At 36.5% G+C, this 27200-nt stretch overlaps 4 protein-coding genes across 7 annotated transcripts; all 4 read right to left on the bottom strand.

Annotated features, from left to right (window-relative positions):
- Positions 1–904: 904 nt before the first annotated feature.
- LOC141843947 (uncharacterized) lies at positions 905–4468 on the bottom strand. Its single transcript, XM_074731958.1, has 4 exons — positions 4447–4468; positions 4294–4375; positions 1831–2132; positions 905–1669 (listed from the first exon to the last, which is right to left on the bottom strand). The coding sequence occupies exons 1-4, from the start codon at positions 4466–4468 to the stop codon at positions 1119–1121; spliced, it is 957 nt and encodes a 318-aa protein (XP_074588059.1). The 3' UTR covers positions 905–1118.
- Positions 4469–4662: 194 nt separating this feature from the next.
- On the bottom strand, positions 4663–16755 carry LOC141844356 (protein MEI2-like 4). Of its 3 annotated transcripts, none has more exons than XM_074732400.1 (13): positions 16176–16755; positions 14134–14475; positions 13463–13893; positions 13216–13374; positions 12453–12569; positions 12188–12339; positions 9052–9152; positions 8535–8954; positions 7685–8342; positions 7490–7574; positions 7331–7399; positions 6839–7018; positions 4663–5139 (listed from the first exon to the last, which is right to left on the bottom strand). In XM_074732400.1, exons 2-13 carry the CDS (start codon positions 14459–14461, stop codon positions 4993–4995), a joined length of 2847 nt encoding a protein of 948 aa, XP_074588501.1. In that variant the 5' UTR covers positions 14462–14475; positions 16176–16755; the 3' UTR covers positions 4663–4992. The 3 variants fall into 3 exon arrangements, with proteins under 3 accessions (XP_074588501.1, XP_074588503.1, XP_074588502.1); XM_074732402.1 differs by having other exon boundaries at positions 8607–8954; XM_074732401.1 differs by having other exon boundaries at positions 13463–13845.
- Positions 16756–19424: 2669 nt separating this feature from the next.
- On the bottom strand, positions 19425–23415 carry LOC141843884 (putative methyltransferase PMT2). 2 transcript variants are annotated; one of them, XM_074731905.1, is made up of 7 exons: positions 23266–23415; positions 22172–22825; positions 21827–22037; positions 21410–21704; positions 20371–20760; positions 20016–20093; positions 19425–19887 (listed from the first exon to the last, which is right to left on the bottom strand). In XM_074731905.1, the coding sequence occupies exons 2-7, from the start codon at positions 22814–22816 to the stop codon at positions 19635–19637; spliced, it is 1872 nt and encodes a 623-aa protein (XP_074588006.1). In that variant the 5' UTR covers positions 22817–22825; positions 23266–23415; the 3' UTR covers positions 19425–19634. The 2 variants fall into 2 exon arrangements, with proteins under 2 accessions (XP_074588006.1, XP_074588007.1); XM_074731906.1 differs by lacking the exon at positions 23266–23415 and adding an exon at positions 23138–23233.
- A 1673-nt stretch (positions 23416–25088) lies between these two features.
- LOC141843946 (kinesin-like protein KIN-14P) lies at positions 25089–27193 on the bottom strand (the record flags this gene model as incomplete). The annotated part of the gene is made up of 7 exons (XM_074731957.1): positions 25089–25236; positions 25413–25732; positions 25937–26089; positions 26180–26343; positions 26419–26672; positions 26770–26931; positions 27099–27193. Coding segments are annotated over 7 exons (1296 nt in total), but the record flags the coding sequence as incomplete, so codon positions are not given.
- Between the last annotated feature and the right edge of the window lie 7 nt (positions 27194–27200).

The raw sequence follows: 27200 nt of genomic DNA, 5'->3' as shown, positions 1-27200 counted from the left end.
GGAATTAAATTAGCTAGCCGAAAGCACCGCCCCGCATTTGTTTGTCCTTTTCACATCATCACATGCACGTGCGTAGTCACAATTGTTAATGTTACATATCCGGACTTTGGTACAGCGGCAAAATACTTTGACGATCACGAACTCGTTATTATTATTCTCAACTACTACAGTGGAGAAATTTAAATTTGTTTTCAATGGAATGATAAATTAAGATGCCATTATATATATTGGAGCTAGTCACTCTTCACGGAACTTTCGTGGAACTGAATCAATTTAATCAGTTTTTATTATAGCTAGAATAATTAAAAAATAAAATAAAAACAGAAAGTAACCTCTGCATTATATTTGTCCTTTTCTGATTATTTATAATATATATATCTAATCCACTAGCAAACCACATCTCTTTCTCTATCTCTCCTCTCAGGTGGTGCAGTTTGGTACAATAAAGATATGATCGTTTAGCACTAAATTACAATTATGTTAACTAGGATTATATATATATTAAATTAGTTATTTTTATAGAAATAATCTATTGGCTTATAAGTAGTGTTACATTTTACTCATTTATTTCTGTTGAACTTCTACTATATATCTTACATAATTAACAAGTCTACAAAAAGACAAGATATTAATTTCATTTTATATGAATTTATTCTAGTTTGACATATACATTTGTGTGCTCAAATATCTAAATCTAAATAGTAGATTTTTCACTTCTGAGACCTAATTGAATTGGTTATGAAATAAAATTATTAAAATGGATAAGGCTATTGAATCTCGACGAAGTTGAAACACTGTTTTCCTCTGTCATGATGAACTATAATTTTTTAAATTTCTCAAATATATTACATAATACATAAAATATTATTGACTAGAGGCTCTGGTCGTAAGATGTACGCATAGAGCTAAAGCACAACGTTGGAGGATAAGCACAAGCGAGATGGTAGATGGCCAATTCAAACAACTTCTCTCTCTCTCTCTCTCTTAGAGTTCGTCGTCAGTCACGAACACGTTGATCTCAAAGTCGTCGATCGAATCTCTCCAACTCATCGAGAAATCTACCCTCATTGATCAACAAAAACAAAGTGCAAGTCAAAGTCATTGCGGCAACCTTATAGTTATTGATTACTGCACGGCGGCCGCTTCTGCTCATCCTCTTCAGGAGGAATCCACGGGCTCGAGGAAGAAGAAGAGCTCCTAATTAACTGCGAAGAGGACAAGTGCATCGTCGTCGTCTCCTGCGTCGACGACGACGACGAGGTGAAGCCGCCAGTACTGGCGCCGGAGTAAAGCCCGAAGGCTGCGCGGCTCAGGTCCACTTCGTCCCTGCTCTGTAGGAGCTGCGCGTACTGCGCCAAGTGGGGGTACGAAGCCACAGCCGGCGGCGTCGATCGAGCCGCTGAAGCCGTGTGCACGAAGAAGGGGCCGAGGCCGGCGCGACGACCTTGGACGCGCTCGGGGAAGTTGAGCTTGGCCTTGGTGCCTTTGAAGCGCAGGGCGGCTTCGTCGTAGGCGACGGCAGCAGCTTCGGCGGTGTCGAAGGTGCCGAGCCACACGCGCGCAGCCTTCTTGGGATCCCGAATCTCCGCCGCCCATTTCCCCCACGGCCTTTGCCTCACTCCTCTATACTGCCTTCTCTCCGGCACCGGCATATAATTCCCTTCAAATAATTAATCACCATGCAAATGCTTAATTGTTTCAGTTAGTACCATGATTTTGCTTCCGATCGATTACTCTTCTTCTTCCTTGGAATATCAGCAAAACGTACGATTACCGGATTTACTATATATATCATGGTGCAATTAAGCTAAGAGCATAGATATGATATACCTTGGTCTTCAGAAGTACTTTGTGCCGGCGGTGTGGCATCCGCATCCATCGACGACGACGATCTTGAGCCTGATCTAATTACTAGCGCGTGCTGTGGATTCTCAGGCGGATCGCCGGTGAGCGGTGGCTGGGAGCTGATCACTTGGGCGAGGGCGGAGACCATGGCTGACACATCGAGTTTGGCGCGGCTAGGGATGCAACTGTGGTGATCCCATGAAGGTGCTTCCTTCTCCTCCGGTGCCCGGCCATGATCTGGAGGAAGGGAACTCTTTCCATACCTTCGATCCACTTTATAATTCTTTCTTCACCTCCTCTACTATACGTATACTGCAGCTTCCCATTTAGATATATATAGTGGATGCTTTCAACTGGCTTCAATTCAGGATATGAGATTAAGAAGAAGAAGAAGAAGAAGAATGAAGAATGAAGAATGAAGAATGAAGAATGGTTTTGGGGGGAGAGATGGTGTTGGGTGGGATGCCTTTATAATTGGCTTGCCCTTTATAATTAGTCCTTGTTCAACTCAAGATCATTCTTTAGGCGATGTAATAAGAGAGAGATGTTTTTCTTTTTGGTTTTTTCCCCTTCTTTTTGAATTTTTTTTATACATGCTCCTATTTGTTTATAAGGAAGCTTATATACAATTAATTAGTGTATTAGAAGATTAAATGAGAACAATATATCAGCAAACTTACTTAATTACAGTGTAATGTATCTATTCAATCAGTAGGTTGATATATAAGTTTAATCAAAAGCTACAATTTGAAAGGATTAATTGTTTAGATTGGTTGTAAATGAACTGAGAAGTTTTATAATATTTAAGTTTGTTTAATGTAATCGAGTCAAGTTAAATCAAGTGGAATATAAAATGAATTAAGCCGTTAAGTATGAATCAAACTTTTAATTAAATTTATTTGATTGTTTGAACTTTTTTTATTTTTAAATTTATTTGATTGATTATTGAGTTTGATAATATAAATTTATTTATTTATTATGTGGATAATAATTTCATTGATGAATATATTTTATAAATTTTGATCTTAAATATTATTAGTATTACTAATATTAACAAATTGAATAAAAATGTATTCAAATTTATTAATTAAATTAATTATTTATTCATTTAATTGATCTAAACAAAAATAAAATTTTTATCGAATATAAAATTAATTTACAAATATTTAATTCATTCATATATATATATATATATATATATAAAGTAGGTTCCTATATACCTAAGTTGACTACGGTGGCTCCATTAATATTATTAATACACTTTCATTTCTTTTTAAGAAAAAGGAAAATAGTTAAAATGTACATGTTCATTGAACCGACCGACCAAACAAAATAAACTCTGCATCTACGCACATGGAATCTCCTTATTAATATCTCAATTATATAAAATATTATATCACCGTTTCATTTATAATCTACTATTGCAGGAAAAAAAAAAGAAATCTCATACTCCAACGATCCCACACGATTGACTCTACGACTATCTATGAAAAGGTAAATCGAAAAGTTACAATTGACTATTAGAACGAGGGTCCTTAGCTTCATCGAGATTCAACACTTACCTACTGCAGTAAGTCTACTCCATAGTAATCAACTCAACTATGCTACTAGGGCCATTTATAATCTACTATACACCAAGATTAAGTAGTGTAATAAGAGGCCGTCTATTTTTTTAAAACAATTAAGATTTAAAATTTACATAATGTATGCGTGGCGTTTGAATAATTAATGGACATTGAGATGTTATGTTAAAAACTACCTCACTCCTTAGATTTACTTATGGACAAGAGGGATGTCATGTTAAAAATCACTTTGCTTCTTAGATTGACTTGGTGGACAGAATACGAAACCACCCCAAGATACCAAATATATAAAAAAAAAACTAATTTAGGAAGATTAAATCAAAATTTTGGATTATACCAATAGATTAAATCAAAAGTTGGATCATATGTATTAGACTTCATCGACCACATTAGATATTATAAATTAAAATCAAATTATTCATATTTATCCAGAGTTGAGCGGTCCATGCATTAGACGGCATTATCAATAGATTTTGAATGATAGAAAATAATTTTTTTTTTTAATTTTATCATAGTCAATCGACTAGATGATAATAATAAACAGTCGATCATATGATAGAGTTAGCAAAGGATCAATCAACAAATAAAACTGTGAAAAATTGATCGACCACATGTGCAGAGTTAGTCGATCGCTTGTTCGATCAACCATTGACATGGCCAAGGAAAACAATCATCGAAAAAGATCCAATCTCGAAAGTTATCCAAATTGATCATCCACTTTAACAACTTAAGTCTATACTTTGTTCAAGTAGAGGAATTGAACAAACAACTATATATTATTTTTTTGATGACCAACTAATTAGAATCGCACTAAAAGAAGACATAAGTAGAGACTGAAGTACTTTCATCAATGCCATCAATTTACATTAGAAAATGCATGTAGAATTGCATACTAGAAACAGTTGAAAATGCTGCAAATCCAAATCCAAATCCAACAGAGTTTTTTGCTTTCACAATATTGAATGTTCAGTTAAAGTTATGGTGATACAAAACTAAGATTCCAGTTCTCATATGTTACCTGATTCACAATACAAGTCCATTGATGACTTGGAAAGGTATATGGTATTCAAATATAGATCTGTATCAAGATAGAACAAACACAGGGAGGAAGGCAGAGATGTTCCACACTCTGCCTAGTCCCAACTCCAAAAATAAATAGAACTCTTCTCATGAATGGGATCAAGATGGAAAAATAAATAAATAAATAGAGAAGCAAATGTGGAAAAAGCCTTACTGCAGCCGCAATGGTAGTAATTTCTCCTCTTAAAATATCTGTACATTGTTTTTCCTCTTACAGAAAATTCAAAATCTTAAGGCCTCCCACATCCTTTGACAGTTTACTATCACTGGCTCATTAAATACTCCAAGAAAATTGAAAGCTTCTTGACTGGTAATGTAAGGTAAAAAGGATCCCAAAGGCAAGCAGCAACCACAACCCACAAATTTGCAAAGGAAACTCTGAATCTTATAAAAACAATAGAGTGAAGGAAACAGCATTATGGTTCAAGTTTGCCTCAAAGTTAGTGCCTCCTTTTGCCAGGGGCTTATGTCACAGTGAGTCCTTCTAAGAATCTGGAAGGAAAGCCATGGCATCACAGGAATCTTCTCCACTTGCTAGGCTAGAAAAATCCTTGAGATGGTTGTCTTCGATACAAGCTGTTCTAGATCTGCCTGACCTTGACTTGATATTATTGCCCACAGGAAAAGGCTCCTACAGTGCAAAAATAAAAATTAAAAAAAAAAGAATTGGTCAAGAATCCAACTAAAAATTTGATGCAATAAACCCTCAAAATCCATGCGGTAACTCCTGAAGCAGGCAAACTCTTGGTGCAACATGATAAGAATATGGAATTAGAGGAAGTTAAGTTGTATATGTAACTATTTCAGATTGGTTACACTTACATGTATTCCTTGATTGAACTTTTCCGCAGGTAGTGCGATATGAGTACAATAATAAAACAATTTTCATTAGTTCCAAAATTTTAGGTCAACTACAAGAACCTTCTTTCCTTCAACTCTACACAAGGCTACACAACCTCATCTTTATAAGGCAAGTTAGATGTGTATGATAAGCAAAATAAACCTAAAGTAGGCCTATTTGGTGTAGTAGTGCTAGCCACATCCAAAAATTAGACATCATCAGAAAGGCTACTCCATATAATGCTTGCAAAGCATGCCGCAATAGTACAATTGTTAAAATATAATTACTTTGTCTTTAAAAAATCAAAGGCAAATGGAGTGCAAGCTTTAGCAGATCCTTTTCCACCTTATGTACTCCTGATATTTTAGTATCACAAGAAGGAACAGGCATGCATACATCTGATGTTTCATTCTCTCAATTTCTAATTTTCAACTCTTGGCCAAGCTCAAGGTAGTGAAACATCACTTGTAGAATGGGTCATGTAAAGTTCTAAAGAGCCATCTGTCAAATACAATACACAGCACACTTTTCTAGTGAACTCGAATTTATTAATAGATGGATAATTTAATGCATCAGTTTTACAGTTCAACTATGATTAGAAAAGTGGAAAACGTGGTATTCTAATATAGTCATAGGCAATTGTTTCCTACATTGAATATGGAGTCATTTTTGCAACATTGAACAAAAGCAACCGGCCCACCCCTGAAAGTATACAAGGTATCTGGATATGTATTATTTATTTATTTATTATTTTTTGCATGTGGCCCTTTATTAGACAATCTACTGAAAATATTCTTAGGCTATAATCCATATTGTCACTAAGAAATTAATTAATATAAGCAACCCTTAATACCATAGTTCCCATCTTCCACCTAACAAGCAACAAAAACAAATAAGGTCCAAGTTTCTGTGTTTTGTTCATTATGATATTTCAGTCCTAGTTAGATAACAATGGTATTTTATGGTGGTAATATCATAGCTTCAAAGATATAGGCAATTTCGTAGAATTTCATCACATTGTTGCAAATCATTCATGTCAACTATCTATCAGTGTTTCTTATTAATCTTTCAAGATCAGAAAATCAAGTTAATATGGGAATCTATCATTTTCACTAGTCAATGATAAACTTTTTGCCAAACAGACATTCCAATAAAAATCAAAAAATAAACCATCACTGACAGAAGTAAAGTATGAGGATGATTCTGAAAGAACACAGCTGATATATCCAATCTGCTATAAAATTGCACTGTCTGCATTATCAAAAAACAAAAGTGCTGGCCATTTTGATTGGACAGGATCAAACTAGAGAAGTCATAATGGTTGAGGTTCGAAAAGAAATCCTAGTCCTTATGCTACTTTTAGCTATTTCGGTAGTGGTGTCAGATAACTTGTAATTGGGTTCATATTTTGGAATGTTATGTAAACAATAACTGATTCATGCTCTTTCAAAGTGTGTTTGATGGAAGCTGTAGTAAATGACCATCATACCTGATCCCCAGCATTAGGACCGTCCGTGTGGAAGAGGATAGGACGACATCGTTTATCCTCATTCATCAGACTTGAGTTTTGAAAATGAGCAATAAGAGCAGCTTTTCCTTGGATTCTAGCATATGCAAGAGATGCAACTTTCTCACTATTAAACTTTTCCCATTTCTTACCATTAAATGACTGCAGATTTTTTTTTAAAACACAAAGAAAAGGATTAAACACCTATGCATAAAAAGGTTAGTTGTAATGCTTACAAATAAAGAAAATACAGATGCAATGAAGCCAGAGATAGCAAAAGAAGCCATATAAAGAATATCCTGAAGAAAACAATTCAATGATTGCTAGCAAAATAACAGACTATAGTGAAGTAGATCTTTTGACATGTTAAAGATGTAAATAAAATACAAGTATTCCAATACTGAGTAAATTGAACATATAAGAAAAAAACAGTAAAAGAACTAACTATTCAGAGTCCCATGAGATTTATCAGACCTGATAGAACTCAATGATATGTTGAGGGTTGGTCATGTTTATAAACGCATAGCCAACATTGCATTTGTTCTGAAAGAAGAAGATTTATTAAAACAATTAGTCAGTGTACAGAGAATAAACTAATACACACTAGTAGCTTACTCAGGATACGGAATTTACCTTGAAGTCAATTGGCAAATAGATGAAATCATATGTTCCATGATGATTTTCATCAATTGCAGCCAAGAGCATTTTAGAAGTGTACCTAAGAAACCAGGAAAAGGATCTTAAGGAAAAGGACATCAAGCAAAATATTTGTTTCTTTACAGAAAGGGAAATTAAAAATAAAGACGTTACAAAAAAAATTCAGCATACTTGTTGGGGATGTTTTTTATCATTAGTGTCGTGCGAGAATCTTCACCACGTATAATTCGATCAATATCAAGTTCAAACTGCTTCTTGCTATCACTCTGATTTGTATTTGCATCATTTCTCCTGCTCCTAATTCGCTCAGCAGGGCCATCAAAAGAACTGGGCATAGGAAATATATGGTTCCTTCCATGATAAAATTGTCCCCTATTATGAGATGAAGGAATTCCAATATGTGCAGCAGATATAGAAGGTTCAATGCAATTTCCAGCAGCATGAGAAAATATGTTACGAGAAGCAAGCTCTAGCCAATGCAATTGAGAAATTGCAGAAAGTCCCATGCTACCAAGAGATCCAGGGTGAAAAGCATGGGGCTCCATGGAATCTCCAGAGTAGGCATATCTTCTATCCCAAAGTGATGGATTGAGAGCAGGTGCAGATCCAACATGATGATGCGTAGGAAGAACTGTGTTTAACATGTGAGATTGCCCACTAGGAGATCCATATATCTGTGATTGATGATGGGTAGGAATGTTGTTTACCAACGATAGTGAGTTCTTCCAAAAGACTGGGTTAGGGGATTTATCCTGGTGTGCGTTTGCATTACTCCAAACATGCTGATTTCTAGGAAGAGAGCAGCTTCCATTTGGAGGAAGTCCAAAAGCTGAAGGGGGAAAAAAATACACATTTGATAACTAGCATGCAAGCAAAGTAAATTAGTATGAATCTCAAGGATAACTACAATTTCTAATGTGTCAAAACTCTAAAATCAGAAGTTATTTAAAACTAAACAAATTATGCACAAATATTAGTGGCATCCACTTGCTTGATGACAGATATTTACTCAGATTAGTACCTTGATTAGTATCAAAACAATCTCCACATAAGCTACCAGAGCATATTGTTTGTATATTCCTTTTATTAATACCTTCAGCTGGTCTAGAGATGACTCCAACACCCATGGCTCGAGTATTTGGGCTGTATTGGATGCCATTTTTCACTCCATTGTCATAATTTGGAAGAGAGTGAGGATGGAGAGCAGGCATATCTTGAAATCTAAAATTCATCTGTCCCAGAGAAAGGTTCATGTCACCTTGGACTGGCTGACTAGTATGATTACAATTTGATGCAATTGATGTAGGGGAAGGAAGATTCGGTGGCATGCTAGGTGAAATTCCATTGAATTTAGCTTCCACAATAGGAATAGATGGGGCTTGTGCAGATTTAAAATCCTGGATAGCCCCATTTTCAAAACCACTGCCAAACAAGGATGATCCTAGAAACATTGACATCAGATTTGCTATCAGTCAAGAAGAAACATAAGGCACACCAGAAAGCAAGGCTTGGAATCAAAAGCCTTTCAGAAAACTCACCAAAGCACCCAGGGCACCCAGAGAAAGACTCATTAGGGCTTCCGAAGCAGAATCCATTTAGTTCTTTCTGCTCCATCTCTTGTGATATCTTGTTCATCAAACTGGTGAAGAAGCATAAACAATTTTTTTTTTAAAAAAAACTGATCTTTGATAGCAAGAAGCTGATGAAAGGTATCAGAGTTAACTTAAGATCATGAATAAGAACACAGTAGTACTTCGATTCTTCAACTTCTTTTTTTAGTTCAATTTAGTACCATCATGAAATATTTGCAAGAAACAAACACCATAACTTTAACTCAGACACACAAATGTTTAGATAAAAATATTATTGATCACAGAATCAAACAAATGAACTCGTCTTCAAATGTACCCCATAAAAGTAGCAGATCAGCTGTCAAAAACATAGTTGCATTGATTTGAGGCATAATCAACTACAATATATATCTTCAGTGCCCTTCAATTATTAACAATATCCTTCTGTAAACATATGCTAGGGAGTGAAGCATATAATCAGACAATTCCTTCAGAGCATTCCTTTTCTCATACAACTTAAGAAACACACTACTACCAACTTGAATCACAAGGATCACATTTTAGTTTCCATCCAAAGAACAGATACTCGAAAAATAAAGAATTCACATTTTACAACTAATGAGGCAATAAGTTATCATGAAAAACTAGTAAAAGTATCATTATTAAAATCTTAATTCGAAATTAGAATTGCCAAAAAAATATCTAAATAGAAAACATTTAGAATGTCAAAAATATTGAACTGATAATCTGGGTTATTCAAGAATAACTAGATAATATATGAATTTAGATTTAATTGATATCCTAATGAAGAAATAAAATTAAAGTTATGCTTATATCAGTGTAACACAGAAAAACTATAACTCTTAGCTATTGAGAGAAAACATGCCAACTTAAACTTGCATAAAACTTCCCAAATAACTAGCATAAAATACTATGTTTTCTTTTCATTTCAAAAGAACTGAAGAATCAACATTAACGCAATGCACAAACCAAGACCAAGTCAAAAGTTCAACAATGAAAATGATTTCATGAGCCTTGCTATACAAAATGATTATCAAATTGTACTAGAACCGAACCAGGTAAGTAAAAGGATACTACTAGGTGAGGCTAAAGTGACAACATAGTCAAGGTTTGGAATGGAAATTCAAGCGATAGGCAATCAACCCGCTCTGTAATGCATATGCGGTTATGCAAGATATATATGCAATTATCTACCAAAATAATTAAAAATATTATATGAAAAAAATGAATAAGATATAATTCAACAAAGTATAAAAATCAATCCATTCAACTTATAATTACAAAAAGAAAAAATATGTGTCAATCATACAATATAAAACTCATTAATTTTATTAATAACATGCATATAATTAATTATAAAAGTGTTTATTATTTGGAAACAAATGTTTGAGCTAACATTTACTAGATATGTGCTACCACATCAAAAACTTTGTTCAGTTTTTCACAATCACAAAGATAAGCCATTTTTAGTGGAGAAAAATCATCACAAACTTTTCACTAATCTCTGGACTTTAAAATGAATTATATTATCTTTATCCTTTTCATCCCATAGATGGCCCACCAAGCCTCCTGTGTGCTCAAACTGCCTAAAGGGAATGTACATCACATATGCAATCCAGTCCGTCTAAAATGCTGCCTTTTAGACACAAATAGTATCATTGAATCAAATGGGTGTTAAGATTGAATATTCAGTAGAAAATTAAGAATCTTAGCGATCATGCCTTCCTGCATAATCATTGCATTTTTTTCTTTTTTCCTTTCATTTTCTCTCATTTTCATCACATTAGAGCTAAGCCTAAATAGGGCATACAACAAGGTAAAATATAAGACAACCTGACTAGAATTATAATGGAAAACAAGGTAAAATATCATTCCTTATATTAATACTAAATCACAACATAAAATCAGCACCTAACAACTCTTTAGCATTATAAAAATTCAGATAAGATGCTGCAAATAGATCTTGATCTTCAACAAGCGCATTAAGCAAAGTTTTCTTTTACTTATTGCAGGCACTAGGAGATTGCCAGGTAAAAGACAAGGAATCGACAAAAGCTCATAATTGGGGTGCTAGGAAGGCTGGTCAAAATTTTTGGCTAGGTTTCCAGGAGCAGGTGCATGCAATAGGCGATCATCCCACTAAATAAGACAGTTAATCCATAATACAAAAATAAAGTGTTTTTATTGCTAATATTACTACACAGATTATATGTTACTTTGCTAAGTTACCTAGGAATCTGGGTAATATATAAACTCAAGCCATGTTTGTATTTACTATCTAAGATCAACTACATGGAGCTTATCCCTCTCTTGAGCTCTTGCACAACTCTATACAAGGCTATATCATTAGTAGCATTCAAATTAGTTTCATCATGTTTTTTGTCATTAATATTTCATTGATTTCCCTCAACCTTTTACATATTCCACCGATAGATTTACCTCTTCTAATTATAGAATCTACTGGTCATTTTTAAACATGTTCATACCATCTCAGTATGATCTTATTTGATTATTTATTAGCGATGCACCTAAATGCTCTCAAACAATTTATCTTTTTTAGTAACTTCATACATCAATCTTATCTTTCCCTTCTCATTGCATTAATGTTTTATACATACAACAACAACTAAACCTTTATCCCACTAAGTGGGATTGACTATCCGGATCCTCCCATTGGGCTCGATCCCCTACCATATCCTCATCTATATTTAAATAAATTTTATTATATTTTATTGATATTAAATAAGTCTTCTTTGCTTTCCCTCATCCTTGATTAATGTGTGTATTCATCATGGTCTTACATCACCTAACTAGGGCATTTATTAATCACCTAAGTACATAATTTCCCTTTTAACATATTGGACCCTAATTTTTTATACACATTGCTTTTAATAGCCAAACACTTCAAGTATGGTAGGTACGACCATACTCTTATAAAATTTTCCTTTTAACCTTGAGAAAATGATGAAATTAGCTCTGGTCATTTTCCCAACATAATCAAGCATATAAAAATCATATAGAGAATAGGATGGAACAGGATGATGTTTAGAGATATGAGAGAATAAGATAGGTGGAGTAATACCACTGTCTTCCATCTCCAGTGCGGCTAAGCCCAAGTTTAATTTTTTGGCCACCTATATCACTCCAATTAAGAGCATGAAGAGCAGCTTCAGCAGCTCTAATATCATAAAATTCTATGAATTTGTGATTATGCTGATATGGAGTATCTCGAATCTGTATGGTATTAATAAAGGATTAATATCAGCAATGCCTGATTATGATATTAAAATATGAATTTTAGAACTGCAAGCTAATGTAATAAAATATAATCAGAATAGCTGCATAACCTCTTTTATTTCACCATAAACACCAAATATTTGATGAAGCTCATCATTTATAACTGAGGAATCAAGGTTGGACACAGTAAGCGTCCCCTGATTTATATCTTGCTCAGAAGGATTATCCTAGTAAGAATGAACATACTACATTAGTATTCACAACTACAGCATCTGTTTACATCTCAAATGAAACAATGCAAATGAACTCCTCTAGTTACTTAGAAGAAACATATACACTATACAGACCTTGCTTGGGCTTTTACATGGGTAACAACCAAAAATATAAGTGATCAGGGAACATTCAGAGCAAGAACAATAACAATAATAGAAGTGAAGATGAAGACTTTGATAACTTGCTTTTCACATCAACACTAAATGATGTTTGCATAAGATGTATATGTAAGGTTGACAATGGATTGCAAAGTCCAGCTAGAAGTAGAACCAGTCTTGTATGATTATAAGTATCAAAGACCAATCCAAACGTTCAGTTCTTTTCATGATTTAGTTACAGAGAATATAAGAGTTATAGGGAGTTGATAGCACAATTGAATGGACCAACTCACTTCTCTTCCTGGTGTGAAGGTCCATTCAGTTTCAAACCTTGGGTTTCTAATTTTGAAAATTCAGATATACAAACAAATTAAACAAAAAACAAAAAACAAAAAAGAAACAAAAATTTCATCAAGTGCTGAAATACACGGTGAGGTTCCCTCTGAATGATATAATCAACTGTAACAAAATTAAAACGGTTAAAAAATAAGACAGAAGTTACCTTAGGAATAGAGAAGTGTATATCAAGCTTTCGACCCCTCAATGGCTTATTTTGAAGTGCTTGCATTGCATTTTGTGCTGCTCTTATATCATAGTACGATATCATAACAAAACCGCGATGCTTGCAAGCGGTATAAAGTGTTCGTATGTCGCCATATTGCTAAGGAAAACATAAAACTCATTATCAATCTAAGGGCAATATTTAAACCAATCCATTAAAGAAATACACATCTGAAGCAAAACATCACCTCAAACAAAGTCCTCAGTTCTGAATCCTCTGCATTGCTATTGATATTTCTAACAAAAAGAGTTCTTGAAGGATGCTCACCAAATGGGTGTTTGCCGGAAAAGGGGCCAACTATACTGCCTTGTTGACCATTTGAAACCCCTCTTCCAGCAAAATCAGATGGTTTATTGACATTGAGATTATCATCATTTTCAAGTTCCAATCCGCCACCACTGTAAAATATGTCATCATCAATGTCATTTCCACCATTGAGTTCGCTATTTCCAACATCATCAATAACACCAGAAAGCAAATCATCATCATCAGGAAGTAGGTTTCCAATAGTTTGAGCTTCAATTTCCTTCATCGATTCAAAAGGTTCATCTTCACCATAGTTCAAGTTAACTGAATCAACAGATTGCACTAAAGATGAAATGTTTGATGACAACCTTGCTGCAAACAAAATTAGCGATAGTAAACATATTCAATCTTAAAGCAAAGCATTCCAGGGCAACCAAAGATAAATCTCTCAAGAGAATAAGCTTATTTGAAAAGCGAAATCTATGATTCATTCAGCCAAAGTGTATGGAATGGAAATAAAAAATTATCTTAATTATCTTAGAAAGAACTTGGACTTTGAAAGTAATGTAATCTAATTTGTGTTAAAATATAAACTATAAGAGAAAAGCTCACCTTTTTTGTCAAATATCTTCGAAAAGGAGCAGGAGAAAAGTCCATTCTCATAGTGTGAACCACTGATATCCCTTGTGTTTCCTTCACAACATATTGAAGCAGGAAGAGACAACAGATCAGCCTGTGGACCAGCAGTATGGCTAGTAACTCTTGGAGTAGTAGATATGCCGGTGGATTTCTGTGGTTCCATCAGACCTTGTCCGATATTTAATTTAGTCTTCAGGTCATTAGGAATCCAACTCTTTGAAAGTTCTGAGAATTCCGTAGGGCTGGATGGAGTATTATAAAGCACATCTAGTGAAGAAGATACAGACTTGCTTCCTGACATTCGTTGCCTTTTGTCTGCAATTTTAACAGAAAACCAATTACATTAATGCCCATGATTTATAGTAAGAACAAATAAATGACCAGAATATGGGAATATCAGTGAACAAACAACTGAAGAAATACACACTATACCCTGAATTTATTCATATTAGAAAAAAAAACACAAAACTTGTGCTAATACTTTTATATCCAAGAGGATGCATATTGCAAATACTGGATTATAGTAGGACGAAGTAGAACCTAGTAAAAATGAGGCTAATTTTAGACCGCTATATATGGAAATAGAAACCCAATTGAAAAAAGGATGATAACAGAAGCAACTGACGATAACCTAGAAGTTGCTGAAATGATAATCTTTAGGCAGATTGCAGAATGATGTTAAAGATATTTCAAGGATAACAGTCGACAATCTCCTAAAAACAACATATGCTAAGAAACGGGGAATGAATGTGCAAATAATTGAAACTAGGATGACAATTTTGATGCTCCTTCAACATTCCACTAGGTGGATAAAGAGAAATCTTCAGGGAAACAATACATATAGTAGTTTGGAAACAAAAACAAAGCCTAAACTCCTTATCATGAGATCTCCAATATATGAAAAGAAAATTTTCCCCCCAAAGTAGGAGTGCACAAAGAATATGGCTTATATTTTTTTAAAACTGTCTCAACCTATCACACTACTGAAATACAAATTGTTTCTTTTGATACAAAACATGAGTTTTTATAAATACAAGGGAGATATTTGCCAAGCCAACAACTAAACATTTTCATAAGGAGAATCCATGACAAACTAAATAATAAAAATATATGAAAGGTCAGGAGGGTGACTTAGGTCTATGCAGGTACCTATCACCATTGTCTTTTTAAGAATTCGCCAAATCAGGAAAATTTAAGGAATTAAATAACAAGATAGAAATTATTATTTAAGAAATACATGTTTCCTGAATAATTCAAGTATATTAGAGCTCTAAAATATATGTTCATACGAATGCATTAAGCAGCAGCTAAAAGTTAAGTCGGTTGTTACAAACAAGGTCTTGGCTTAAGGGTTAAAACCATTTCTCTCCGTGAGAAAGGTTCTAGTTTTCAAAACTTATGGAGGTGACTTCCAATTAAAGGGTCCTGGTATTATTCAGGAGGGAGGCATGCTTCTCTATTTTATAAGAAATAAGAAAAAGAAAGAAGACGCAATTGTTAACTTGCTAGCTGCATGCAGCTCAGACGAAAGGGAAGTTCAGAATGAAGTCTCAATGGAGAGAGTGGCTCGTTGATCCATGGTGTTAGTAGGATTCTAATTTATACACCCGGACTTTATTCTGGCGTCCCTGTCTACTTTCCCCCAACAAGGCGATTGGATACATAAGGAGACAAAACAACTAAGTCAGAAGAACCACGAATCAATTTGTATATTTTTCCCCGAATCAGGCAAATTGAATGTGCTGAATAAGATCGCAAGAGAAGTATTGAAATCCTCGCAGTAATTGAACACCCAAAACTAATGGGGGTAAAAAGAAACAGAAAACGCAGAATAACAGCTAAATCCAACTACTTAGGTCGGGCTCGAAATTTCGCCCCTGATCTCAATTTTTTTTAAAAAAAAAAACGAACTTTTCACACCAATTGCAAGCAGTCACAGATGAATATGAGAACTCCAGCAAGAAATTCAAAACCCAAGAGAAAAAAAAAATCAATTGGAGAAGAATGGTTCTCACCAAACGATTGTCGTTTCTTCCTCTGCTCGCCAACAACCTCCGGAAACCGCACAGGGCAAGGGAGTCGAACACGGGCTGCATATAAAAAACATTGATCCAAGGGGGAGGGGAGAGGAATAGATTACGCCATAAGGCAAGGAGGCGGCGGCCAGGGGAAATCCCCTACGGGATCACCTTGGCACCCGTGCCGTGCGCGAGCGTCCAACCTCTCCGATGCCCACCCCTCCCCCCTCTCCTTTTCTCCTCCTATGCAAGCAAGAACGCCACGCTCCTCCCGCCCGCCGCAACCAAAAAATATATATACATATAAAAAAAAATTATTTTCCCCTCTTTCTCTCCCACTCAAATCCCAAAGATTCTCAGAGTACACCTCGTATCGCGTGCTTCCGCTGGGATCTGTCACAATTGTCGGCCTCACAAAATTGAAAACCACGGCGATCCACCGCTCCCTCCGGCCGGCGAAGGGAAGCGGATGGAAGAAGAGAACGAACGGAGCGCAGAGGGGGGAAGCTTAATATTTAACGCTCCACGAATGGCGAAGCGGAGCCGGAGGCGGAGCGGAGATTGAGGGGGCGAAACTACGGTGAAGAAGCGGAAGCCAACGCGACGGTACGCCGTTATCGTCTTAACGGCGTCACCTCCCCGTCGCGCCATCTCGCCGGGTCACTCACACGTCCCGAACCGCTCCCGCTCCGCACTTACCTAATTGCCCTCCTACATCGACACAATAACGAGTCGACCACCAATCACGTGGCCCCATCCCCTTGACCCCACCGAATGCCGATGTCATCCCACACGTGGCCCCATCCCGTAGGGGCCAAGAACCCGTTTCCTGTCCCCAGATAACGCAAAACGTATGGATGCGCCAACCGTAATCTCTCTCATTAATGAAGGCACTAAAAGGATGCAGCAAACCTCTGACGCCACGCAATCGCGTTCAGACTCCACTCCACTTTCTGCCCGACGTAAGAGGCCTTTGAACCGCACGCCACGTCCACAAGAAAGCCTGCATGCCGTTTCGATGACACAGCGGATGCGGGCGAGGGGGGTGGCTTGTGCGTGCGGCACACGGAGGTGACAGGTTCAGGTAAACGGACAGGCATCTTCCCGTGTCCTCCTCACTGGAACCGTCAAAACGGAAACGAACGGATCAGATCTTCCCTTCTTGCCATCGCCGCATTATATGAGTTTTAGTTTTCGCAATTTGGTTAGGTTCCAATTTAATTGCATTTATTCTTGTTGTTTTGTGCTTTATTACTGGAGTTGAGAGATGATGGACATTAATTTAATGGTTGTCCGTAGTTAGAACCACTGGGCTATTCGGTTGATATCAAATTGATCAAAAATAAAAATTTCCATACTATCTTTCATTCTCTTTTTCACATTCTTCTTTTCTCTGATCATAAATCCGAGCTGAATTCGAGTTGAATCAATTTTAATATTGGATCGATTTCTGCGTAAGATAGAATCCGCAACCCTAGGGTATTATTTCGGCTTCATCGAGATTCGAACCCTTGTCCATTTCTACAATTCTGTTCTATCGTAACTAACTCAGTTATACCCTGAGGGCTTTAAGATTGAATCGATATATAATAGATTTGTATTTTAAATGTCATGATATTTGACAGGCTTAAGACAATCAACCAGGGCCACGTGACATGCTTAAGACTCAATTAACATAGAACTAGGCTAGTGTAACTTCAAGTTGAATTCAGATTGAGTCAGTTAACTCATAGTTAAACTCGATCAAGTCAGTCAATTCATGACTGAATTTAAATCAAGTTGGATTAGCTCTTCCTAGTTTAATTCACATCACCCGATCAATCAGATCGCTTTTGAGTTCAGATATGGCAACTTTCACTTCGTTATCTCTTCCTTTCAAATTTCCTTTAGAATCTAACTTAAGTGTTCAAGGGGTCTTGCCAAAATTCATCTTGGTATCCCTTCTAATCCTTCTTCAATTCTTTCAATTGTTATTATCAGAGATCTTCATCGAAATCCTTACATTGCTCAGTCTGACAACTATGAACCAACCCATACTAAAAGAGCTCAACTATGGATACATCGAGGAGTCCGTCTATCTCTTGATCTCAGATCGAATCAATATTATATTTCATCCAATATATATTTTAACATATACCTTACACATAGATTGTGATATAAGAGAAGAGTTTGCAAAATAGTTGTCTTTAAGACAATAAATAGTTCTTTTAACACATTTCTAATAGTGGTTAATGTACTATAAGGCTTAAATAATGCTTATAGGATTAATGTAGCAAATAGAAGGGATGAATAATTAACTAATTTTAAACTCAAAAGTAATCTTTGTTAGTAAAAAAAACAAAAAATAGTTTAATTTTTCTTTCTTTTTTCCCTCTATTTTATAGAATTCTTTCCTTTCTCAATATGTTACTAAATTAACACGAAACCCACAATTTGGTTGCAAAAGAACTCTCACCAAACTATCAAAATAGCATTTTTCATGTGCGAGGCCTAACGCTGGCCGCTTTTGCTGCCACTGAACTTGTCTGCCAATATTCCCTCAAATGGGTAGATTCGTAGCGGATTTCAGATTCCCCCCGACAGTAGGAGATTCACTTTGATATCCAACCATGATCCTAGCTCTTAAGCATGTTCGAGTCTTTTGCTCAACTCCTTCAACAAACTCGAAATTAACCTTCTTTCCTTCTTAGTCTTTTGCTTACTATTTGATGGTGATGAACTTCTGACCCTCGTCCCCCTTTTCTGATTCCTCCTTCTCTTCAACTAACTCCTATAAATATACCCAAAGGAGGAGAGAGTTCTCCATGCACTGGCATGGCCGCAGCTGCTAACACTTCTCGTGCCCTGCTCATGCTTGTGATCCTAATTGCCTTTGAGGCTTTGGCCATCGAGGGAATTAGAAGGTACGAGGCAGTAGCCGGCATTGGAAGCGGAGAGGAAGAAGGCATGGCTATGGCTGCAAATTTTCGTCAGACAACGCCGGGACACAGCCCTGGCGCCGGCAATGCCCGTAACAGCAAGGAGGTGGAGAAGAACGTGTAGAGGGAGGCAAGGACTAGCCTGGTCTGTTGATATTTTGTGGTTCTTTCTTTTCTGATTGTTGACGATCTGCAGTGTAGAAATTTTCATCAGCCCGATTAATGATCAGTAATTTGAAGAAAAGAAAGAGATCATGCATATTTACCAAACTTGTTTGCCTTATTCATTAATGAAAATTCAACCTTTCGATCGACCATCCTGTAAAGCTTCATCAAAGAGATCATGGCATTTAACTGAAGGAAATCGACATTATGTCCTTTTACCATAGTAGGAAAACGATGAAGTAAAAAAATAGGAATGACATCTATTGTCCTCTAAACAGGGTTACAGCTCCAGATAAAGAATTCTCCCTTAAACTTAGTGGTAAGCGGAGATGATGCTATAATTGCAGCAACTGAGCGAGGTTTAGGATCCATATCAGCTTCTAACTTGATCCACTCGCTCTTCATCCTTGCTTTCGCTGCCACCAACCCAGTACTGCTTTACAGCCACCAGTATCTTCTCAGGAAGCAGGGGTCCATCCTCGTGATCGACCAGTTTAGCGTTCCATCTCATGCTACTGATTATCTTCTTTACCTTTAGGAGAACTTCGACATCATCACGAAATATAACTGCACCCTCTGGCCGCAAAATGCGATCCATTTCCAGAAGGATGTCTTCAGCTTTGCATCTGTGTCATTGTATAAACAACATATGATACACTGAAAGAGTGATGATGCACGATTGAAATGAAATCAGACACTTGGTGCTTTAATTGTAAGTCAGTTCTTTCTTTTTGATTTTCTTGCAAATTCTTACTTGTTCTTGTACAGGCTGAAAACACCATTAGCGTGTATGAGATCGTAAGTCCTTGGGTAAGTTGAAAAAGCTTCACACCTAGTACCAAAAAGCAAAGGAAGTGAGAAAATGAAATACAAAATATGTAATGACAGGTATGAAATAAAATAGAAATGCACTTTTGAAAAAGATAATTTAAAGAGCAACTAAGTAGCTAATTTACATAAGCTACTAAGAATGATGCAACGTTATAATAACAATTTGGATGCATGACAAATAGTCGAGCAAGTTTTAGCAAAGGTTTAGTTACAATCAAAAGTACTTGTCATAATATAATGAATGATTATTCAGCTTCGTCTTAATTAGGAATGCATACCAGTCATGATATATGCCAATCAACCCACGTTCGTAAATCACACCTAATGTGGATAGCTCAGCTAATGTGGGAACAACATTCATCACCCACAACTTTGGAGATTCAATTGTTGCTGCAAAACTACCCAATCCCGCATTCATATCCATTATGTTTCGGTACCTTCCAGTATCAAGTAACTTGTTAATTTTCTTATAAGCTTGAACATGCCCTTGCCACTGCTTGATGTCTTCTTGAAAGGATTTCACTGAGAAGCCAGGTACAGAATCACTAGCTATATTCGGTGGAATAGCATTTAACCTCTCAGGGAATGGCTTTAGTTCTCCTCCTGCAACCTTTTCAACACTACTAACCTTAGGATATGGTGTTATGCAGGGCTCCATATTCTTGTACCTGATGAGATTGAAATAATTCTCAATTATATAGGAAGAACCAGCAAAATTTACGAGAACAATAAATAATTAGAAGAAACATTGCAGAGCATTCAAATTTTATTAACTTACTGCAGCTAGTCATGGAATAAAGAAAATAGTGGCTACAATATTAATTTCATCTGCAGTTCACTCTACCAGTTCTTTGGAAGCCAACATCTAGACGTGTCTGTACTAACTATTTGAGGATCGTACATGAGTTTTTATCTTCCATTGAGCTTCTAATTGATAGCCTTTTAACATTTACTTTTTCTAGGTTTATCCTTGATTGGCAGCCAACAAAATCAACACAAAACAGCATGACAACGTATATGCACAGAAACAATGGAAAAACACCCACAAATAGCAAGTTCAAGAGAATGGATTGCGGCCTCTCCCTAAGGAATTCGTTTTGGCTTTCAAACGCGATTGAGTTAAATTATTATTGTTTTCTCAATGAAAGATGAATTGACATGGCCTATTTGACATTATGTATTTAGCTGAGGTCAACTTGTTCAGACTCCTCCAGATATGCAAAAGTTAGGCTTCTTGGATGATTGTAACCATACAAATTGACCATACTTCAGTAATCTTGAACAATTGCAGCGGTGAGAGAAAGAACCATAACTTACCATACATCATTTGAATTCACTTCTTTGCATATATTTATACGGCTATCATCTTTCCTCCCTGGGCATGATTCAGCATTAATTCTTTTCCTCCAAATAGCGATTTCAGACTTCTCACTGACCTTCTCCCAACAAAGAAGCTCTGCAATTTCCTCAATCTTCCTTTGCTCCTCCTCAAGATCTTCCTTCTTACGTTGCCATGCCTGATAGTTAACTTTCCAGTTGATTGGGGGCCCCGAAAGCACCCAATAACCACCAGGCCTCAAAACCCGATCAACTTCCTTTAAGTAAATTCCATCTAAAAAGAGAACCATAAGAAAAGAATGGTAAGAACAGGATTGAGCAGTTAACAAAATAGAGCTGTTTGACAACAGTAAAAAACTTGATAGTAAAAAAGAAAATAGTTAGTTCATTTCTCACCATTTGCACCCCATGGAATCAAGCACCGTGAACAGTGAGCCATATCAAAGGCTCTGGATGGGTACGGAAGCTTAATTGATCCAAGAACTCCAATAACTGCAGGGACACCTCGTTCTAGGGCAAACTGTACCTGTGCCTCGTGAGAGTCCCTAGGAGCAAAAGACATAGCTAACACATTCTTTTTCAGTAGATAAGCACCCCAACTAGCAACCTGCAATAAAAATCAAGATGATATCAAATAAACTGATAGAAGGTTTCGAGATACATTCTTGCACAGAAACTGTTGATTCTAAATATTGCCAATGATGAGCTGAGACCATAAATTTGGAGAATGATGTTCCATACCCCACATCCTGTGTCCAACGCAGTCCTGACAATACCATTTTCAATTGGAATAACAGATGCAAGTTGCTCAATATATTTATCAGCTCCTTGAGGGAACTGTGTTCCTCCACCAGGAAATCTGAACACATTGCCTTCATATTGAACCCAATTCTGAACAGCCTTCTCAACTGTCAAGCTTTTGTATGGTACGTTGGCGTAGGGAACATAATCCCGGCTCTTAGGCCATGGGAAAGGAGCAACATATCCCTTAGGTGCTGGTATAAGACAATGCAGTTTCTCATCCTCTCTTGGGCAATGTCTCTCTCTGTATATCATGTTCTCTCGAGGAAAGGTCATTGCCCGCTTCTGATCCTGGCACGGAGTGTAGTCAGTATAGCGGTCGTGGCATGCCTTAAACTTTTTGACTTGCGAATCTCTGAGATCATTCAGGTTTCCTGAGCCCGCATGGTGGGTCTCAAAATTCAGATTTGGTGCTATTGTGCATTCAGTTTGCTTAGTGACTTGTAGTGCGATACTATCCCCCCTTCCGAATCCACTCCTCTGCCATGCTCCCAATATATAGAAGAAGCAACAGAGGCCAACAATGATAATGAGGGACACTGATTTCCTTGTCCTCCCATCACCGGAACTGGACTTTAAAGCCATGGAGTGTGCCTGAAAGATTTCCCAAATTTTAGAGTCGAACAGAATTCCATTACGTGCGAGGAGAACTACGCTGCTCACTTTAGCTACGAAAGGAACTGAAGATTGTAAGATCTAGCAATCAATGCGTACAAAGATCTCAACGTGAGATCTTTTCAAACAGTAATGGAACACTACGCAGAAGCAATAAGTGCCGCTTACTAACCAAAGCAGACGTTTCCTTAAACGGGTAAGAAAATGCATTCAAAATTGTTCCTTTTATGAAAAAAAAAATCCACAAAAGTTTCATTCCGCTAGGGCAGAGAGAGGGATCCAGCTAAAAACCTTACGAACATATCAAATTCCAACAAATCCCAGAAATCCGACATCGAGGCAAAAGAGGATCACAAGAACAGACAGTCAAACGAAGAAGAAAAGAAATTACAACAGCGTAGTTTGCAACGCCGACCTACCGATCAAGCAAGAAGCAGATCTAATCTTGGGGACAGAGAGAGAGAGAGTAGGAACTCCAACGTGTCGTGGTCGCCTCCGTTTCCTCAGCGATAAGCCCTCGAATCGATCGGAACCAACATAATCAATCCTCTTTCTCACCTTGTTGAGTCCGCGTGATTTCGCGTACAATAAATGGTTCCTCGCCAACCCTCTCGTCACAGAAGGCACATGCAGTCGATCCTCTTCCGTTCATCAGCAATCCAACGGCAGATCCCATCCCTCCAAGCTACGATATTCGCTGTTCTGTGGATGATCCCGTCGGGAAAGTGTCGTTTTTTTCATTATTTTTTCCTTGCGCTTGAATTGATTGCGTAAGAGAACAGGAAGAGGCCTGAAGAGCAAGTAGCACTTCGCCACGTCCTTAACTTCGATGGTTCCTGTTGGCCCAGGAGCAGCGCCTCTCTGACAAGAACATAAATGGCGAGTGTGGAAGGAATGGCGAATGAGCTGTGTGCCACTGCGGGTATAATTGTTAGGGGGAAAAACATTGGACGCGTTTTTGGATTCGCGATTGGATATCGGATCCAACTGGATGGACCATATCTATTGACTGCCCATCACGTGGATCAGATTGTATTTGACTCCGCCGTAATCCTCTTGTTCGGTGTCTAAGTATCTTAAAAATTTTATTCTAACTGAGAAATAAAATTCTGTACATCCACTTTTACTTTATTTCACGGGCCTCATAATTTTTTCTTACTTATTAATTAAAATCGAACAAACTAAATTTTTTAAATTGATCAAATTATTAAATTTTTAAATAAAAATTGAATAATTAAACCGATAAAATATTGATTAATTTAATCTAAAAATTTATAAGTTCATTTAATTAGAAATTTATTGGCTATTTTTTATTTTAATTTATTCAATTTAATCAAATAAAAAATTTTAAAATTTAAATTGATTAAAATTAATAGATATAATCAATTTTTTTAGAAAAAAAATCTAAAATGCTAAAATAACTAAATTAAATTTTTAAATTCGATTGGTTTGTTCGGTTCAACCGAATTTTTATTCACCTTTAGTTATGGGGAATAAAACATAACTTATTTTGTTTAGTTAAATCTTAGATAATACAATAGATACTTATTCGTTTGAAAATTTTAATATATAATTTAGTATAAGAAATTATATCAATTGTTTAATAAAATAAAATAAAATATTATTATTATTATTAATGGTGATATATATAAATAAATTTAAATAATATTTAATTTTTTATTATTTTAGAATTTGTTAAGGATAATTTTATTAAGTTTTAAATGATAAGGTGAAATCAAGTATGGGAGGGGGCAAATAAGTTAACTATGAATAAAGTTGTTGCAATTTCTCTCTAGCTGAAGCAAGTTTGTTTTGAACTGTTGTTTGAAAACAACAAGTATATAGTAATATTTGAATTCTATTTTATAAGTATTCGGGTTGATTAAGACATGCTATCATATCTATTTTATAAGTATTTCAACCATGCTAGAACCAATAAACTGAAAATAATGACACAAAACCAGATTGAAAATTGTACATGTTGGAGTAATGCTTCCTAATACTCAAAGTTTGAAGTAATTGTTTTTGGTACAGACGCTTAGGCTTAGCAAATTATGATTTTTCCCCCTTCCTCTGGCACTCTTTCTCACACACTTTCATCCCATCCAGACACAAACAGCTGTTTTTTTGCTGCTACTCAGCTACGAGAGACACGACTAGCAAAGAGCTATCAATCCCTCTTGCGATGCATTCATAACAACAAAACAAACAACAAAATCTCTAGTCATCAATGAGAGAATGTCTATTTTGAGGTAGGCATCCTACCATTACCATTTTGTCTTCGTTTTCCGTCAGAAGCTTGTTGCTTTGCCGGCGAACCTTTTACTAGTTGGCTCGACGGTGCAGCTGATGTCTTCCTTGATGGAGATGGCATGTGGGTGCGAGGTGTCCTGAATCGACATGAATATGTAAGAAATATCTACTTGAATGCATGTAATGAAAGGGTTTGTATAAGGAAGATTTGCAGAATTCCAACAAGGGATGACTGATGATTTTATATTCTCAGGGCTTAATCTCTGTATTCATGGACTACTAGTCTATGAATTGTTTCTATGAATCTAATTACCTCAACTCAGAGCCTTTAGTTGAACCTGACTGAGGCCGCTTGATTCTTGATCCACCATTGACTGCATTACTGGCTTTTCCATTGCTGGACTGCGACTGCAATATCATTTCTTGCTCTGAAGAATCACTGGTCGCAAAATCTAATTCATCAGAATCATCAGTTGTGAAAGAATTAGGCCGGCTTGTGCGCCTATCTCTGAAGACTCTCACATCAGGAATATATCCCTGGTCAAGTGAGTCGGGAAGATGAACATTATCTCCAACCCAATCCCTCAGTGGATCCTCATCATTGGCCACATCAATGTTCGATGCTGAACAGCTCTGCACAAGAAATGTTAGGGGACAATGCAGATCTGAAGTGAAAGATGTAATGCAATGAAATTATCACACAAGGATCTCTAACAGAGTTTGGATAAATCGATAAATATAATCTTCCGAGAGACAATGTAAAGTTGAATTATTGGAACTCATGTGGAAATATGCTACTTAGTTTTGTATCAGGATGAATGGACAATGAATATGTACCTCGATATTCCCCAAATCCTCCATTGTCTGAATCTGGTTTGGATATCCAGGAGATGTCGGGCTAGATTTCATCCTATAAATGTCAGGACTGGACATTGTGCTTCCAAGGGCCTCTTCCTCTTTCTTAGCTAATGCCACTCGAAGACTAGCTACCTAAAGTGGTGAGATCAAAGGGGATTGGATGAGATTTTCTAAGACAATTAGAGAAAATCAACCAAACTTCCTAAGTAATAGGATAAAAACCTGCTGTCTGAGTTCTTTCAGTTCCCCGTTATCCTTGTTCATCTTTGCTGCACCAAGCTCAATTGTCGCAACTCGCTCTGCGAACTTGAGAGTGCTTAAAGTCTCACTCAGCGCATCAACCTCAGGGCTTATGTGTACAAACATCAATGTCTTAGCTAGTCCTCCTGACAAAATGAAACAAATATATTGAAGCGCATACTGATCCTCGTGTTTGAAACACACATATACTTAGTTCTTACCAAGAGAGTCCTGTAGGAGTTGTGTAAGTTTGCTATTCCTGTAAGGAACATGTGAATTCTTTTGAGCAAGGGCAGATATTACATCTCCTAGAGCTGCTAAAGATTTATTTATGTGTTGTGCTTCTTTGAGCCTATCTCCTTTAACCTCTGATTTATTAACCCTTTCACTGCCTGCCAAATCAACAAGATGAAGGCATCCTCTAAGAACAGACCCAGAAGCCAACTCTCTTCCATGAACATGAATCGTTAGGCAACTGCAAATTAGGATTTATTAGTTAAATGCAACAACAGTCACAAAATGACTTCTTTGAAAAAGGATCTAAAATCAACCATTGACAAAAGCAACAAGACCTGTGAGAGCGACTGCTACGTTCATTCATGGAAGTTGAACAAACAGCACGATTCCTCTGACCAAGGTTCATTAGTTCAATTACTTCTTCTGTTGATGTGACAGGAACCACGTTTGCATCAGGCACAGCCATCCCTGTCTGAGAACTATTACGAATGTCCAATGTTTTAAAAGTAAAGGTACTCAAAAATTGTTTAAAAAGACAATTATAGTGAGATAACCACTAGGTAATCCAACAAATTAATTTTAATTTAAATACAGAAACATAGATACATATTAGCAGAATAATCATATTGATTATCAATGAAAGGAGGTGCAAGTGGAAGGATATTTTTTCTGAGGACCGTCGTTAAGGAGATCCCTGACTTGCTCATTGTATATCTCAATCATCTGAACAGAAATTTCATAGCAAATTGTATCCTTTCTTTGTCTT

The sequence above is a fragment of the Curcuma longa genome, chromosome 13 (assembly GCF_044706935.1).
Source record: "Curcuma longa cultivar G26 ecotype Majalengka, Jawa Barat chromosome 13, ITB_CL_G26_1.1, whole genome shotgun sequence".
Lineage (NCBI taxonomy): Eukaryota > Viridiplantae > Streptophyta > Magnoliopsida > Zingiberales > Zingiberaceae > Curcuma > Curcuma longa.
This window is presented reverse-complemented; position numbering and strand designations above follow the sequence as displayed.